This window comes from Cyanidioschyzon merolae, chromosome 7 (assembly GCF_000091205.1).
Source record: "Cyanidioschyzon merolae strain 10D DNA, chromosome 7, complete genome".
NCBI lineage: Eukaryota > Rhodophyta > Bangiophyceae > Cyanidiales > Cyanidiaceae > Cyanidioschyzon > Cyanidioschyzon merolae.
The window spans coordinates 434,516-450,709 of NC_010133.1; the positions used below are offsets into that span (position 1 = coordinate 434,516).

General features: G+C 55.2%; 2 protein-coding genes and 2 non-coding genes across 4 annotated transcripts, besides 1 other annotated feature; 1 reads left to right on the forward strand and 3 right to left on the reverse strand.

Annotated features, from left to right (window-relative positions):
* Positions 1–1,747: 1,747 nt before the first annotated feature.
* CYME_CMG172C (similar to Glu-tRNAGln amidotransferase subunit A) lies at positions 1,748–3,781 on the reverse strand (the record flags this gene model as incomplete). The annotated part of the gene is made up of 1 exon (XM_005535902.1): positions 1,748–3,781. The coding sequence occupies one exon, from the start codon at positions 3,779–3,781 to the stop codon at positions 1,748–1,750; it is 2,034 nt and encodes a 677-aa protein (XP_005535959.1).
* A 3,020-nt stretch (positions 3,782–6,801) lies between these two features.
* Positions 6,802–7,581: a sequence feature (possible transcribed region).
* On the forward strand, positions 6,964–9,174 carry CYME_CMG174C (similar to glycogenin glucosyltransferase; the record flags this gene model as incomplete). The annotated part of the gene is made up of 1 exon (XM_005535903.1): positions 6,964–9,174. One exon carries the CDS (start codon positions 6,964–6,966, stop codon positions 9,172–9,174), a length of 2,211 nt encoding a protein of 736 aa, XP_005535960.1.
* On the reverse strand, positions 9,085–12,028 carry CYME_CMG175T. The gene has a single exon (XR_002461286.1). It is a non-coding gene; the product is annotated as a hypothetical transcript (transcript).
* A 2,011-nt stretch (positions 12,029–14,039) lies between these two features.
* CYME_CMG176T lies at positions 14,040–16,003 on the reverse strand. The gene has a single exon (XR_002461287.1). It is a non-coding gene; the product is annotated as a hypothetical transcript (transcript).
* Between the last annotated feature and the right edge of the window lie 191 nt (positions 16,004–16,194).

Genomic DNA, 16,194 nt, shown 5'->3' on the forward strand with positions numbered 1-16,194 from the left:
CTCTCTCTCTCTCCGATCGAATACGTTCTATCGTCAGAGCAGAGATCACTCGCAACGCCCTCGAACACACACTCATACAATAACCGGTATTCGGATGCAATGCATAGGCGCCCAGGCAGCCACGCTTCTCCTGTACGCACACATAGCATACCCAGAGCAGGCGTGCTTCAAGTCTCCCGTCGTTCCGGTTCGAGGCAACTCGTGTACACGCGAACGACCAACGCTGGCACGACAAGACGAAACGCTTGACGTCACCGCTTGACGACCTGTTCACAAGCTCGTGCCCGACGGTCGCTGAACTCGTCACGGCACACGACTGAGTCGCTTCGGAACGCAAGTGCTGCTCGCTGGGTGGCCACGGACGTCACGGCACTCGACAGCGGCACGCTGTCTGTGAGGGGATATGCGGCCAGAGGCTTCCGTCTCTGGTGTTGCCGTGCAAAAGCGTCTCGGACTCGGACTGGAGTCATCGCGGTGATCGCTTCGAGTGGAGAACGCGTCACCGTTTTGCGCCAAAAGCGAACGTAGACGCTTCAGGAGTTCTGGACGTGTTCGCCAGCGCGAGTATTGCCTGCAGCACCTGGTTCATCGTGGAAACCTGCGTCTCCGTTCCAGAAATCCTCTACGGAACGGAGACGCATGTACCTGCTCGTGTGCAACGGACACGGCACTCGACGAAGCGATCACCCGGAAGAAGCGCGTGACAGTAGCGTGCCTCACTAGTCGGAGAAGCGGCGGATGCATCGACGGTAACCTTCGTCGCCCGTCCAGGGCGTGGACCTGGCGCTGAAGCGAGCGTTCACGAGACACAGGGTAGCGCTCTTAGGAGGGCGTGTGATGCTGGCGGTGCAGCGGTGCAGTGGTGCAGCGGTGCAGCGGTGCATATCTGGGTACACCCGGTCATAGCTTAGAGTGATCGCTGCGACCAGCGTACCGCGGCCGTATACGAGGAAGACGAGCGTAGCCATCCGAGTGCAGGTCGCAAGACAGGTGATCACTTTTCCAGTTGCTGACGGCTGCTCTGAAGACGACAGATAGACCTGTGTACTTCGAGCCGGAAACACACAGTTAGAGAATGAAGCAGTCCAAGGAAAAGACCCCAGAGGCTTCCGTAGATGATGCAACTGTAAACAGGTCGAAACATTTGTGCATCCACACGTGTTGGAGCACCCGTTTCCTTCCAGTCTGAAACAAGCATAGGAACACGATACAGTCTGTTCCATACCCGGGGTGCTTTCGTCCAGGTTGTGCGTTTACTCGGGAAATGTCGCATCTTGGACTCCGGGGACTGCACAGTGTTCAGCTGAGGCTCCTGCAAGTAACCTCAAACGATCAGCAACCTCATGCGAAGGCGTTCGAAAGGTCGTATCGACATCGAACGCCGCCTCCAAAGCGTTCCACAACAAGTACCCTCACGGCTATCGAGAATCCCAGTATCGAAATCGAGCGAAAGATACTTAGCTCTGGAGCTACGTCCGTCTCACAGGTCCCAGAATCGCCGCATGAAGCAAGCATATTCATCAACATGGGTAACGGTTCCCGGTGGGGTTACGAGCCGGCTCCTTTGCTTGGGGCGGCGAACTTCAAGCTCGGAAAACGCAGTCGTATGACAAGCACGCACGCAAGCACCATTTTCATTCCAAATGCACCGCTACCGCTCCAGTGCCGCCCTGATAACGAGCGCGTACACATCAGGCTCAACAACTGTGACGACGACAGCGGCAGTAGAAACGCCAGACGCGAACCTCTAAGGCGCTGATGGCAACGCAGGCACCATTCCAGAACGCTCAATCAGCGCCAGTGCCTGCACCACTGTGGCATCATCGTAGGCATCACCAATGAACTGGATGCCTACTGGAAGGTAAACCGGCGGCTCGCTTCCCTGTGCGTCGGCAGAGGGCACAAGACCTACCGGTGCTGTTCCCGCCGGCAAACCAGCAATGTTTGCCACAAAAGTATAGGTGACGGCTTGCCAGGTCGCCCGCAGATCCTTGCAAGGTTTCCGATCGGGCCGGAACGCAACCGGAAGCGTATCGGTTGTGGGCAAGGCCAGCACATCCACAATGTTGCGACGAAACAGGGTTGCCAGTTGCACTCGAAGGGCCGCTCTCGCTCGCCGAGCAACGGCCATATCGGCTCCGGTGATGCCTTTCACCGTGTGCAGAACGAGACGACTCCCGTACTCAAGAAGCTCGCTGCGTGGTTTGAAGCTCCAGTCTGTGGATAAAAGACATTCGAGGGCATCCAGGGGCAAATAAATTGCTCCAAGAGCTGAGGCAAACGGTTGCAAAGATATGTGCTCCTGGGGTATCGTCACGAGTTCCGCCCAACCGCGATCCGCGAGCCGATGCAAGGCGTCCAGACCAGTGCGTCGAATCGCCGCCGAGGAGCATCGCTGCCACTCAGACAATGGTATACCAATGCGGAGCTTTCTCGTGGACCCAACCGCTATTTGTCCGGCATCGTTCAGCGATGCGCTCCATTGCTCCAAGCGGTCCAGTAGCATCGCCACAGCATGTTTCGCTGAACCTCTCGGAGCGTAACCATCTCCGCTCTCGTCAGCATGCACGAGCAAATGATCCATGCTCTTCGTGTTGGGTGACGTATCCTGCACCGCGGCGACCAGGAAGGCAACAAGATCAAGCACCGAGACTCCGAGGACGCCACCGTGGCCTACGCTTGAGCAGGCGATACCGGGGTCACCACGACGCGGAAGCAGAAATGCATGGGTCGGCTTCAATCCGAAAAGGCCATTCCAAGCAGCCGGAATCCGCACGCTACCGCCACCATCGGTACCATAGGCAACAGGCACATGCAGCAGCGCGACGCGTGCGACAGCAGCCGCGCTACCCGTTGATGAGCCACCAGCGGCATGCCGCTCGCTAAAAGCACACGGCGGCATCGCATAGACCTCACTGAAACCGAGCGGGTCGAGTCCAAACTCTGTCATCTTCGTTTTTCCGAGCACAACGGCACCAGCTGCTTCGAGGCGTTCGATCAAGAGTGCATCCGCGTCGGCGACGCGAGGAGCGTCTCGGTATGGAGGGATCGTATGAATGCGCGTTCCACTGGAGGTCACACGTCCAGCCACATTGACCGAGTCTTTCACAACGACAAGCACTCCATCCAGGACTGAGAGCGGCTGAGGCTGCGGCTCTCTCGCATAGCGCTGTGCAGAGGCGTTCGCAGCTCGCCGAGCGCGCTCTTCGAATACCTGTGAAAATGGCGATGGACCCCATGCCGTCATCCCTCCCTGTTCCATCTTCCGGATAGCGCTTAGCGTAGATTCCAGGATTTGCAGCGGTGTGCAGACTCGCTGTCGATATAGTTGATGATAGGTTAGGCAGGAGCCGGTGCGGATGCCGCGCTCTTCGAATGCAGTCGGTGGAGCTGCTTCCTGAACGGAAGCGACTCGCGTTTTCCCAACACTTGCGGAGTATGCTTCGCACAGAGCCCAAACTCGCGCATAGGAGAGCGCTTCTCGTGGCTGTCGAGTCGCTGAACTGCCATCGATGTGCCGACCCGGCAACGGACGCTCGTCTAGCGCACTCGTAGCGAGTGCCGCGGCGTCGACTGCTGTCGCTGAACCCTCCGCAGCACCCAGCTCAACGATCGAACGCAGCGTCGTGCATAGCCGGTCGAAGCTGAACAGTCGTTTCGTAAAGGTTGCGGCAAGCCACGAACCCAGGTTGCCTAGAAGTTCCAGGACCAAAACCAGCACACGGAGCGTTGTGCCGTGGAGTGACGTGAACCGCTTAGGCTTTCTTGGTTGCAAGCTCATGAACGCACTGAATCACCACAGCTTTCAGTGGATTCACGTTCAACACGCTGGACAGTGCAGGAACGCTCTGCCCCAATGACATCGCTTCGAATCAATGTGGGGACGGGTTCGCGGATACTTGCATTCTCGGTCGATGACAGAAGCGGTATGCAACCTGTGGCACTTCTCTACCTATGCTCTGATGGTTCATGTTCGGCATAGATAGGTATGGTTGGTGAGGTTATCCCAGGGATTCGAGCTTGCCGCAAATCGGCTGGTGATATCTCGTATTCTGCGAGGCCGATTTTTTGCGGCTCTTGCTGTTGACACCACCACCACCGTCCGAGTAGCTGCTGTTGCGAACATCTCGGTCTGTGGAAGCACCTGGCTGGGGTAAACGTGAAAAGGCCACGGAATCGTCTAAAAGGATTTTGTAGACGGAACTTGAACACATATCTGAAACGTGTTTGCCAAGCGAACCTGTGCCCTTGACGTGATGCTGAACCAAGTGCGTACATCGCACGGTACCTGGCCGGTTTTCAGCATCGATCGATTCTTGTACCCCGAAAAAGGGAGTACGCGTCCGTGCACAAGGCATCAACGTTTAGAGAGCATCTGCATAGACCGCAGCTTAACCCCTTCAACCGAGTCGTTCGCCTCGTTCGGATTCCAGGTACGACTCCTGCCGTGTTGACTGTCGAAAACATTCCATGATCGCTTGCTTATCAGTACCGCATGTGGCATTACCAATGCAGGTACCTGTTCCGTGAGCCTAATCGTCTACAATCGCACGAGGCACAAGTTTGGTGCCTTGTTTTATATCCGATTATCCGGAATGTTGAGCGGTATTGCATGCTCTAGCGCTGGCGAGCATGGACAACGACGATAGACAGAATACCTCGCTGGAATCGGTTATGGAGTGTACGCTTTCCTCGCGACGCATAGCGCTCAGATGTCGTGGTGAGGCATACGCTGCGGAGTGTGGTCCCATGCAGACTGCCGGTTAGGATCGGCGTAAACGACGCATTTTCGATCCAGTCTCGAAGAAAGGAAGACATTCAGATGATCCGTCGTGGAAACGGGTGCATTTCTGTTTCTTATCAGTCTTTCGAAGCTTTTCGATTGTACCGTTAGAGATCGCAACGATAGAGGCTACCTCTCACCGGATTGTGAACGGATGTGCGGCATCGACACCACAGGCACAGCTGTTATGCTCGTCTATACAATCGCTACGTATCCCAGTTCCAGTCGCAGAACTGCTCCGTTCCCAGCAGAGAGCGATCCATGCTCCGCTCTGATGGTGTTCCAGTGCTCTGAAGCACTGTAAGATTCAAATGGGACGCTAAACGGCTCACTCTGTTCCTGTCTGTCGATTTCTTCGGAGTTCATTCCTGATTCGTACTGCAGTCTCGACGTGAGAAGCGCGACAATAACGGCTGGCGGATTCATGCCGAATCCAGGAATGCTCCATCGACTTGTCAAGCTGGCGCGGTGGGTGCTCTCTCTCTCTCTCTCTCCGATCGAATACGTTCTATCGTCAGAGCAGAGATCACTCGCTACGCCCTCGAACACACACTCATACAATAACCGATATTCGGATGCAATGCATAGGCGCCCAGGCAGCCACGCTTCTCCTGTACGCACACGTAGCATACCCAGAGCAGGTGTGCTTCAAGTCTCCCGTCGTTCCGGTTCGAGGCAACTCGTGTACACGCGAACGACCAACGCTGGCACGACAAGACGAAACGCTTGACGTCACCGCTTGACGACCTGTTCACAAGCTCGTGCCCGACGGTCGCTGAACTCGTCACCGCACACGACTGAGTCGCTTCGGAACGCAAGTGCTGCTCGCTGGGTGGCCACGGACGTCACGGCACTCGACAGCGGCACGCTGTCTGTCAGGGGATATGCGGCCAGAGGCTTCCGTCTCTGGTGTTGCCGTGCAAAAGCGTCTCGGACTCGGACTGGAGTCATCGCGGTGATCGCTTCGAGTGGAGAACGCGTCACCGTTTTGTGCCAAAAGCGAACGTAGACGCTTCAGGAGTTCTGGACGTGTTCGCCAGCGCGAGTATTGCCTGCAGCACCTGGTTCATCGTGGAAACCTGCGTCTCCGTTCCAGAAATCCTCTACGGAACGGAGACGCATGTACCTGCTCGTGTGCAACGGACACGGCACTCGACGAAGCGATCACCCGGAAGAAGCGCGTGACAGTAGCGTGCCTCACTAGTCGGAGAAGCGGCGGGTGCATCGACGGTAACCTTCGTCGCCCGTCCAGGGCGTGGACCTGGCGCTGAAGCGAGCGTTCACGAGACACAGGGCAGCGCTCTTAGGAGGGCGTGTGATGCTGGCGGTGCAGCGGTGCAGTGGTGCAGCGGTGCAGCGGTGCACAACTGGGTACACCCGGTCATAGCCTAGAGTGATCGCTGCGACCAGCGTACCGCGGCCGTATACGAGGAAGACGAGCGTAGCCATCCGAGTGCAGGTCGCAAGACAGGTGATCACTTTTCCAGTTGCTGACGGCTGCTCTGAAGACGACAGATAGACCTGCGTACTTCGAGCTGGAAACACACAGTTAGAGAATGAAGCAGTCCAAGGAAAAGACCCCAGAGGCTTCCGTAGATGATGCAACTGTAAACAGGTCGAAACATTTGTGCATCCACACGTGTTGGAGCACCCGTTCCCTTCCAGTCTGGAATTCATGAATACCTTATCTGATCTATATGTAGAGGTCGCGAGACCCGTCCGAACCCCAACATACGCATATGCGTTTTTTCCTGCACGTTGACGTGTCCATGGGCAGCGCCACTGCCGAAGACATACACGCTCATGAAACGTGGTATCTGGAGCGGCATCGATGTGATTTCGTAACACTCTACGACATTGCTGCTGACATCGACGCGAGCACAGGGGCATACGCGCTCATCCGCATCCGACCGTGGAGCCATTTCTGTCATGTGTACCAGATTCAAGAAAAGCCAATTCAAAGCAACCACTTGAAACATAGGGAATTCGTCGTCGTCACTCACTTTTGCGTACTTGATCCCTTATTTAACCTGGTTCCCATTGACAATTTGTATGCTTTATGAACCAAAACAGGTCGCGTACGAAAACGAATCTGGCGCGACCTTGTTCGAATCGTTTTGGCTTGTACTTGATTGCCCGTGGCTCTTAGGAAGCGTTTCGGTCGGCACGGGGCGTTTCCCATGACTGACGAGCACCAGTCGGGCACAGCGTGTCAGAGCTCAGCGAGGAAACCGCCCAAGGGAGGTCTGCGACGAAGCACACGCAGCAGGATTCGGGAAGCTCCACCCGAAGACTCACCAGCGTTGCCGACGCCGCGTACGCCGCAATGGCAGGCCAAGGCGCCCGCTGAAACGCTCTGGAGCCCTTGGCGGGATCAAATAGAGACTGGTTTGGGGTTCGAAACGCCGAAAAACTCCGGTAAAGGGGATCGTCGTCGAGGTCACCGTCGAGAGCAGCGGACCAGGCCGGCAGCCGACAAGCGACGCGTTCGCTGGGCGGCCTCAGTGCGTGGGAAACGCCCGCCGCTGCTCTCGATAGCTGTATCGGTGGCTGGCTGGATCACGCTGGTTATCGTTGCGGTACTTCTTCTGGTGCGTGGGCAAAAGTGGCAGCAACAGCAAGTGCTGTCGCTTCGGGCGACAACTCGGAGGTACGCGTACGCCACCCTGCTCTGTGATGATGAACGCATGCTCCGGGCAGTTGCGGCATTGGTGCACTCGCTTCGAGTCCGAGCAAACACCTCCTACCCGATCTTGGTGCTTACCACACCCAACTTGTCAACAGCGGCGTCACAGCATCTGGAGGCGCTTGGAGCAACAGTAATACGGCGCGAGCCGCTGCCGTATCCGTTTGCCCTGAACGCAGCCCGGCTCCGCGATAACAAACCCTGTCGCTATGCCAAGTTACACCTGTGGTCGTTAACAACATACGAAAAGATTGTGTTCCTTGATGGAGACACATTGGTTTTGGCACCAATTGATGATCTCTTTGAAAAGTATGATGCGCTCGCTGCTGCTCCAGACCTCTATCCGGAGACGTTCAACTCCGGCGTGATGGTGCTCGAACCGCGCCACGATGTGTACGCCTCGATGTTGGCACGATATCGGGAGACACCCTCGTACAACTTGGGCGATCAGGGCTTTCTGAATAGTTTCTTTGGTGAGCAATGGAGAGCGAACCCGAAGCGTTTCCACTTGCCCCTGGAATACAACACGCTGCTGAAGCTGCGGGAGACCATTCTCTGGGCGAGCCTCCAGCGCCGCGTCCGTGTTGTCCATTTTACTGGAGAAACCAAACCGTGGAGCTGGCACTTGACCAATTTTCGTGACTGGGATCGTCATATCGATCCTGTCTTCTACTACGAATGGATTCAGATCGACCGATCAGCACGCAACTTATCACTTGATGAACCGCACTGGGCCCGTTGCGCTCTGGAAGCCCAGACGCTAGCCATGCACAACGGGAGCCTTGGACAACGCTTTCCGCTTCGCGATCGCTACAGTGTGGTGCTCAGCACGTATAGCCGCGATGATTTGCTACATAAGCTGTTGCGCATTCATTATCGCCCTGGCCTGTTCCCTGGAAAACCCAAGTCGCGTCAGAAGGAACAAACATCGGACGCGAGTGCGCTGATCGATAAGGTATTCATTGTGTGGCATGATCCGCAGCGAACACCACCGCCGGACCTTCTTCGTAATCTGCCGCCGGATCGATTCCTGCTTGTTCAACAGCAGCAGGACTCGCTGAATAACCGCTTTAATCCTCTGGGGCCCGCTCTGCGCACACGAGCAGTGCTCATCGTCGATGACGATATTCGCATTCATCACGAGGATGCAGCATTCGCTTTCCGAGTCTGGCAGGATAATCCGAATGCGCTGGTTGGCTTCTTCCCGCGTTTTCACCGGCGGCATCCTCAGACCGGAACGTATGAGTACCACATTGCTGAGCCCGTGGATCACGATGCGAACGCGAGTCACAGACAGTTCCGTCGCTACTCGATTGTGCTAACCAAGCACATGTTCATGCGCGCTGACTTTCTCTTCTACTATCGCTGCCTTCTGCCGGATGAACGCATTCATGCTTATGTCGACGAGCATCGGAACTGCGAGGATATCGCTTGTCAGTGCATGGTGACCAGTATGGGTGGATCCGCTCCCATCGCCGTTCGTGCGGTGCACCCGGTCGAGGACTACGGCACCCCGGGTGTAGGCGTTGCCGGTGGTATCAGCGCATCACGGTCTCATTTGGGGTCCCGTTCCCACTGCATTGCGACCTTTTTAGAGACGTTTTGGAAAGGTTCAAATGCCCTTCTTTATAATGACGTAATCATGGAGCGTTTTGTGAAGATTCCGTTTGAGAAAAAGCGACTGCGGGACCTGGCGAAAACGTGATCGCTGCAGAGCTATCGCCAGTGCTGGTGCGGATGCAGAGGACCTGGACGCGCCCTCCAGTAGTCAAGCGTGCGAAGCATCGCGTCGGATCCAGTGAAGAGGTATTTTGTCGGCACTCGACTTGGCTGCTGGTGCAGGTTCTATGGTGCGCGGATCCTACGAGCAAGAGGGTCTGCACTCCAACCGTGGTGTAAGCGCTCGGCACACCCTCTATATTGCGTCAGGGGTTTAGGCTTCGCGTAGGTACACGGGCGAAGCGATCGTCGCATGCCTTGCGTCTGCGGGTTATACTGGCGAAGGACACGTGCGGAATTCTGCTCGAAGATTCAAGAACTGTCGGCTAGGAGTTTGAACAGGAATCTGATTGTACCGTGCTTTGCGATGTGAATGCGATCGGGGAGTGCACCAAGATGGCATTTGAATAAAATGCTCGTACATCGCTCCAGTTCTTGTTGTAGGTATGTATCGGGTTCAAACGGGACGCTAAACGGCTCACTCTGTTCCTGTCTGTCGATTTCTTCGGAGTTCATTCCTGATTCGTACTGCAGTCTCGACGTGAGAAGCGCGACAATAACGGCTGGCGGATTCATGCCGAATCCAGGAATGCTCCATCGACTTGTCAAGCTGGCGCGGTGGGTGCGCTCTCTCTCTCTCTCTCCGATCGAATACGTTCTATCGTCAGAGCAGAGATCACTCGCTACGCCCTCGAACACACACTCATACAATAACCGATATTCGGATGCAATGCATAGGCGCCCAGGCAGCCACGCTTCTCCTGTACGCACACGTAGCATACCCAGAGCAGGCGTGCTTCAAGTCTCCCGTCGTTCCGGTTCGAGGCAACTCGTGTACACGCGAACGACCAACGCTGGCACGACAAGACGAAACGCTTGACGTCACCGCTTGACGACCTGTTCACAAGCTCGTGCCCGACGGTCGCTGAACTCGTCACGGCACACGACTGAGTCGCTTCGGAACGCAAGTGCTGCTCGCTGGGTGGCCACGGACGTCACGGCACTCGACAGCGGCACGCTGTCTGTCAGGGGATATGCGGCCAGAGGCTTCCGTCCCTGGTGTTGCCGTGCAAAAGCGTCTCGGACTCGGACTGGAGTCATCGCGGTGATCGCTTCGAGTGGAGAACGCGTCACCGTTTTGTGCCAAAAGCGAACGTAGACGCTTCAGGAGTTCTGGACGTGTTCGCCAGCGCGAGTATTGCCTGCAGCACCTGGTTCATCGTGGAAACCTGCGTCTCCGTTCCAGAAATCCTCTACGGAACGGAGACGCATGTGCCTGCTCGTGTGCAACGGACACGGCACTCGACGAAGCGATCACCCGGAAGAAGCGCGTGACAGTGGCGTGCCTCACTAGTCGGAGAAGCGGCGGGTGCATCGACGGTAACCTTCGTCGCCCGTCCAGGGCGTGGACCTGGCGCTGAAGCGAGCGTTCACGAGACACAGGGTAGCGCTCTTGGGAGGGCGTGTGATGCTGGCGGTGCAGCGGTGCAGTGGTGCAGCGGTGCAGCGGTGCATATCTGGGTACACCCGGTCATAGCCTAGAGTGATCGCTGCGACCAGCGTACCGCGACCGTATACGAGGAAGACGAGCGTAGCCATCCGAGTGCAGGTCGCAAGACAGGTGATCACTTTTTCCAGTTGCTGACGGCTGCTCTGAAGACGACAGATAGACCTGCGTACTTCGAGCCGGAAACACACAGTTAGAGAATGAAGCAGTCCAAGGAAAAGACCCCAGAGGCTTCCGTAGATGATGCAACTGTAAACAGGTCGAAACATTTGTGGATCCACACGTGTTGGCGCACCCGTTCCCTTCCAGTCTGTCATAGGCGTGCAGTAACTTGTTCAGTGATGCATTCCGTTGATGAGGGTGCTCGCGGGCCGTCGCGACGTCAACGCCCACTTCAAGCAAGCTGCTGGATTCTTGACTTGCTTTCCGCGTTCCTTGCCAGATTTGTCTTGCATGAGCATGTAAGCTGGATCGTACAGAAACGTTGTACAAAGCCTAGCGTGGATCAAAGTGCACTGCCCAGTGCCAATGCACGGCAAGTGCTCGCTTCGCATCAAGCGTACGCTGCGTAGCTCCTATGCTGAGAACATGCTGGGAAACCGAGCGCTTTACCTTTCACAGGCACGTGCCAAGCACGGGCTACGGCACTGCGTCTTCAGCTGCACAGGCGTTCGTGACAGTGTCGTATCGCATGAAAATGCAAGCGCTCTTTCTCGCAGTACAAGAGACAACCAGCACGGGTACCATATCGATCGTGATGACGCGTTTATGCTGCCACTTGGCGCCTGTCACGCAGCTGGTCAGGTTGCAAGATAGCCAATGACTACACCCGCTTGCGCTCGGTGTTGTGTTGTTTGATAGCTGCCCTGTTCGCAAGTTTGAGTAAACGTTGTAGCTGCTCTGATCCAAGCAGTCGCACGGCTTCCTGGAGGCCCCGTTCTGATCGTAAACTTTCGAAGCGTTCTTGTAGAACCCGCAGCGGTACGTTCTTTTCTTCAGAGAGCAGTGTCCATAGCCATTCAGGGTAGGCGGATAACGGCTGCTTTGGCGGTCCTGTTTCGCCCTTGACAATATTAAGCGCGCTCCAGGTAGTCTCCGTGGCTTCTGACGCCAGCTGGTCTGTGCTTGTTGCGTCGGGAGCTGGACTCGGCTTTTCCGCTCGGTCTGGAGCCTGCTTTCGCGTTTTGGTTGCAACCCCGCGCCGCACAAGGAACTGGAACCGCTGCCTCAAGGCCCGTACGACGTCTAGCCCTTGCATTCCGTATCCGACGACACCTTCTGACGCAAATAGAAAAGAAGTTTGGCACCAATGAACGGCAACTACTGCTTTAACAGCGCGCAGCGTCAAGAGCGGTACAATCGACTGAAGAGCATGCGCTTAGGCCATTCGAACGCTCGTTCACGCGCTCTGCATGAAGCGAACACCGCATGCCGCTCCGGTCGACAAGGCGCTCACAGTGTCGAAACGAGTCCTGACACACACATTGCACCTGTTGCTTTATGTCGTGGCTCACGTCATGCCTGGCAGTAGAGACCAGCGAGCACTGGAAAAGTCAGACCGCATCGCATCTGCTCTTCCGCGTATAAGCTGTCTTGTGGAACGAAATTGTGGACGAAAAATGCCAGAGGTATGTGGACTGCTGGCAGCCCTGCTTGACAACCACCTAGGAACAGTTGCTTGACGACATGCGTCGAGGTGAGCGTTGCTAGGCAAGACCTGCTCGAGTGCGAAGCATCGCGATCCCTCACGACATCCTATATATTATGATTACTTGGTAGCGAACAATGCTTCTACTGAACCGTGAGCGTCTACATCGCATTTGACAAGATGAAAGACGTATTTAACTGGACAAAATCAGGGAGAATCGGCTTGCCCGATGAGCGCCTGAGCACCAATCGCAGCGGTGCACGATTTGATCGCTTTCGAGTCGTGGAAAGCGGTTTGGTCCGAGGGCCGAATCGCGGCCCCTTGAATGAGATGCCATGACGCGCTTCAACCCTGATTGCGTTCATGAACGATGCTATCGCTTTGGCGGTTTGGATGCAACCACGCAACTGAATCACCGCTAGGTCTGATGTCGTCGGAACGTTCGCTTGACTCCTCTTTTCGAATAGCGAGTTGCACTTTGTTGCTTGTTCATAGACAGGTCTAGCATTTTGTTGGAGTGATCGCTTACGGAATGAGCCGAGTACTTGTCCCCACTGAAATATTATGATTTAGAAACTCGTAGACAGGTCTAGCATTTTGTTGGAGTGATCGCTTACGGAATGAGCCGAGTACTTGTCCCAACTGAAATATTATGATTTAGAAACTCGTAGACAGGTCTAGCATTTTGTTGGAGTGATCGCTTACGGAATGAGCCGAGTACTTGTCCCCACTGAAATATTATGATTTAGAAACTCGTAGACAGGTCTAGCATTTTGTTGGAGTGATCGCTTACGGAATGAGCCGAGTACTTGTCCCAACTGAAATAATATGATTTAGAAACTCGTAGACAGGTCTAGCATTTTGTTGGAGTGATCGCTTACGGAATGAGCCGAGTACTTGTCCCAACTGAAATAATATGATTTAGAAACTCGTAGACAGGTCTAGCATTTTGTTGGAGTGATCGCTTACGGAATGAGCCGAGTACTTGTCCCAATTGGAATATTATGATTTATAAACGGACAAATTGGATCACCTGTTGATCGACACGCAGCGGGCTCCCGGTGAAGCACTCGCTTACGCTTACCCATCCGTATCTCTTCGTTGCCGGTCGTATGAACGGTACGGATTCTTCACAGGCTGTTCCCTCTTTGATAATAGCTCCTAGAGATAGTATGGAGTGAAATGATTTGACAAGGAGGCTATCATTTATACTGAGTTTCATACGTGCCGTTTGAGGTGCACGACGTTCCAAACACCGACAACGAGAAGGATGGTGCATCCATATGCTGACCATACAGGGACAACCTTGAACGGATAAGGTCTTGTTTCGCTGCCTAGCAGCGACGGCTTCAAGTCTGGTCGGGGTACTTCTCCAGTCTACGGATTATATTCCTTTTGTCGAACGTCTTCATGAAAAACGAAAAAAAAACACAAAAAGTAGCGCTGGTACATGCGGTACAGAATGAGGTGCTCTGCGTACAAGGCGGTGCAGACCTGACGGTTCTCGTGGATGGTCTTTTTTTGGTTCCTTTTCGTTGGCAGGCAACCCTTCGGTGCGCTTCGATGCAAAAAGAACTTTTCCGATTCACGAAACCGACGGCTCAAATGCCGATGACGCTTCACGTGATGCCGGTGCTGGACAGGTTCTCTCCTCAATACGTGGCTGCCTGGCTCCTGTACGTTCATGCGTTGGACAGCGAGCGGAACTTTATGGTGAGTAGAGCATCACTAGCATCAGCTGGTGCCATTGCTCGCGCGCATCCTATGATGACTTCCGGTAGGTCTGTCTCTAGTACTGAACGCTCGACCAACAGACTCTCTTGTGGTAAGCACTGCGCTGACACCTCCATCGAGCCGTCATGTTCACTGACGTAAAAAATTCTGGCACGTGCGGAACCACGAGTCGAAGACGATGCCGTTATCCATGAGTGCGGTTCTTGTCGCCGCTAAAGCGCGAGTATCTCTTCGTGCTTGTGATGCCACATCCTCATGCAGTCAGTTTACGTGCGAGTCTCGCGATGGAGACACATCTGGACGTGCGGCTCGAGTCACTGCCCTCCGTTTATCGACGACGAGGATGCAGGGGAACGCCATCTGGAGCTCCACGCCCGACGGCGATAAGCGTAGGAGGATTCGAGTGTAGCACTTGTGACCAGGCAGCTTCACGCGTTGCGCACTTTGTCGTCCATGCTCATCTGCTCGGGGCGTTATCTTGCGCAGCGTAGAGGTCTCCACTGTACACATGTGGCGCCCCGCAGCGCGGTCCTGCAAAGAATCACATGAACAACGCTTTTGCGTACGCATCGCCTTGAGCAAAAGCGCTATTCCACAAATGAATGCCCTTAGCGTAAACGGAAATCCACCAAGGTAGCAAAAGCCTCTACGGCAATGCGTCTCCAGAGCGTGCGTTCCTGGCGATGCCTAGGCTTCGGCAGTGCCAGCATTGCCTCTGAGGTCCAGCGACACCTGTCACCGCGTGGATCCCTCTCCCACTATCTGTAGATGCGGTCCTGCGGAAACAAAAGCAAACTGATCCGGCTCTAGTATGAAGCCAGCGCAACAGCGAGGCATCCATCAGCGAGCTCGAGTGCACCACGGATATGAACATGGATAAAATGCGACATTCGACGCAGTTTTGGTCTGCTCAAGTGTCGACACCTCAAACCAATATCTAGATGGGCGCCCGAACACCATTACCAGCCGTACCCCGCAAAGCGCCTCCCCAGGCCTGCGGTTTGCGGATGACTCGCGTCGCAGCAAGCAGCTCTGGCAGGCCCGCCACCCAAACAGTCGCTGAGACTAGTTTCCAGGCATCAAAGAACGATTGTTCTGGGGATTCAGGTACAAAGAAGGCGTATCTTAAGGAACTTGGGTCTCTTTCCTGCTCCTCCATGGCACCCTCGCATAAAAGAGAACCGCGGTTCAATGCATGTATCTTATTCTATTTCCCAGCACGAGGGCTGCGCGCGCTTTTACGGGACGTCGAATCGTTCACATGAGCCAGAGGATCCCAAATAGCACGATGGTTATCCCAATTGATGTGCGCTTCCATTACGGAGCGCCCTACCTTCAGGTGCAGCTCCACGAGCACGATCGACCAATTCTTGCGGAGAGCACGCTGCTTCCGTACGAAGCTCACGGTACCAAGCGACTGGTAGGAGCGCTCGCTATGAAACCGCACGAACACAGCGCATTTCTGCCATATAGTTTACTACGGACAAGAGCGCAAGAACCACGTGTACACGCACTCATAGTTCACTAGAACCGCCCCAGTGGGGCCACTTGAAACACACAGGCACCACTGTAGAACTTTTCCGTCGAGTACCTCAACGCGCTGCGTACTGACGGGTGAACCACCGGCTTTCCGACACAGCATCGTTTCGAGGATGCACAAAGACGCTTTCCGGCGGTGACGGCGCTACTCAGTCAGTCAGTCTGTCTGTCTGTCAGTCAGTCAGTCTGTCTGCCACGAACCCGAGTATCAATGCCTGCACCTCGACAGTGCAACCTAGGTCGGCGTCAGCATCTGCTGCTACCGCTGGTGTATACTTGTGTGCGTGTGTGTGTGTGCAGTTATTGATGCTTGCCCGCGCTAGCCTAGACTTCTATAAAGCAGAACATCACTTTGCATGTGCAGTCGCAGTTCAAGTATCTGACGCTGAGAGCGGAGCGCCGTACAAACCGCGCGCCGCTCTGTGTTTTCGAAACGACGGCGAGTCACTTTCGATGCTGAGGGCCTGAAAGCTGCAGCTGCTTCGGGTCTGTTTCGGGAACCGACGCAACGGGTTGTAGGTGTTTCGCTCTGGACTGTCGGGAGGTTTTGCTACCTCAAGGACCTGGGCGTGGCAGGC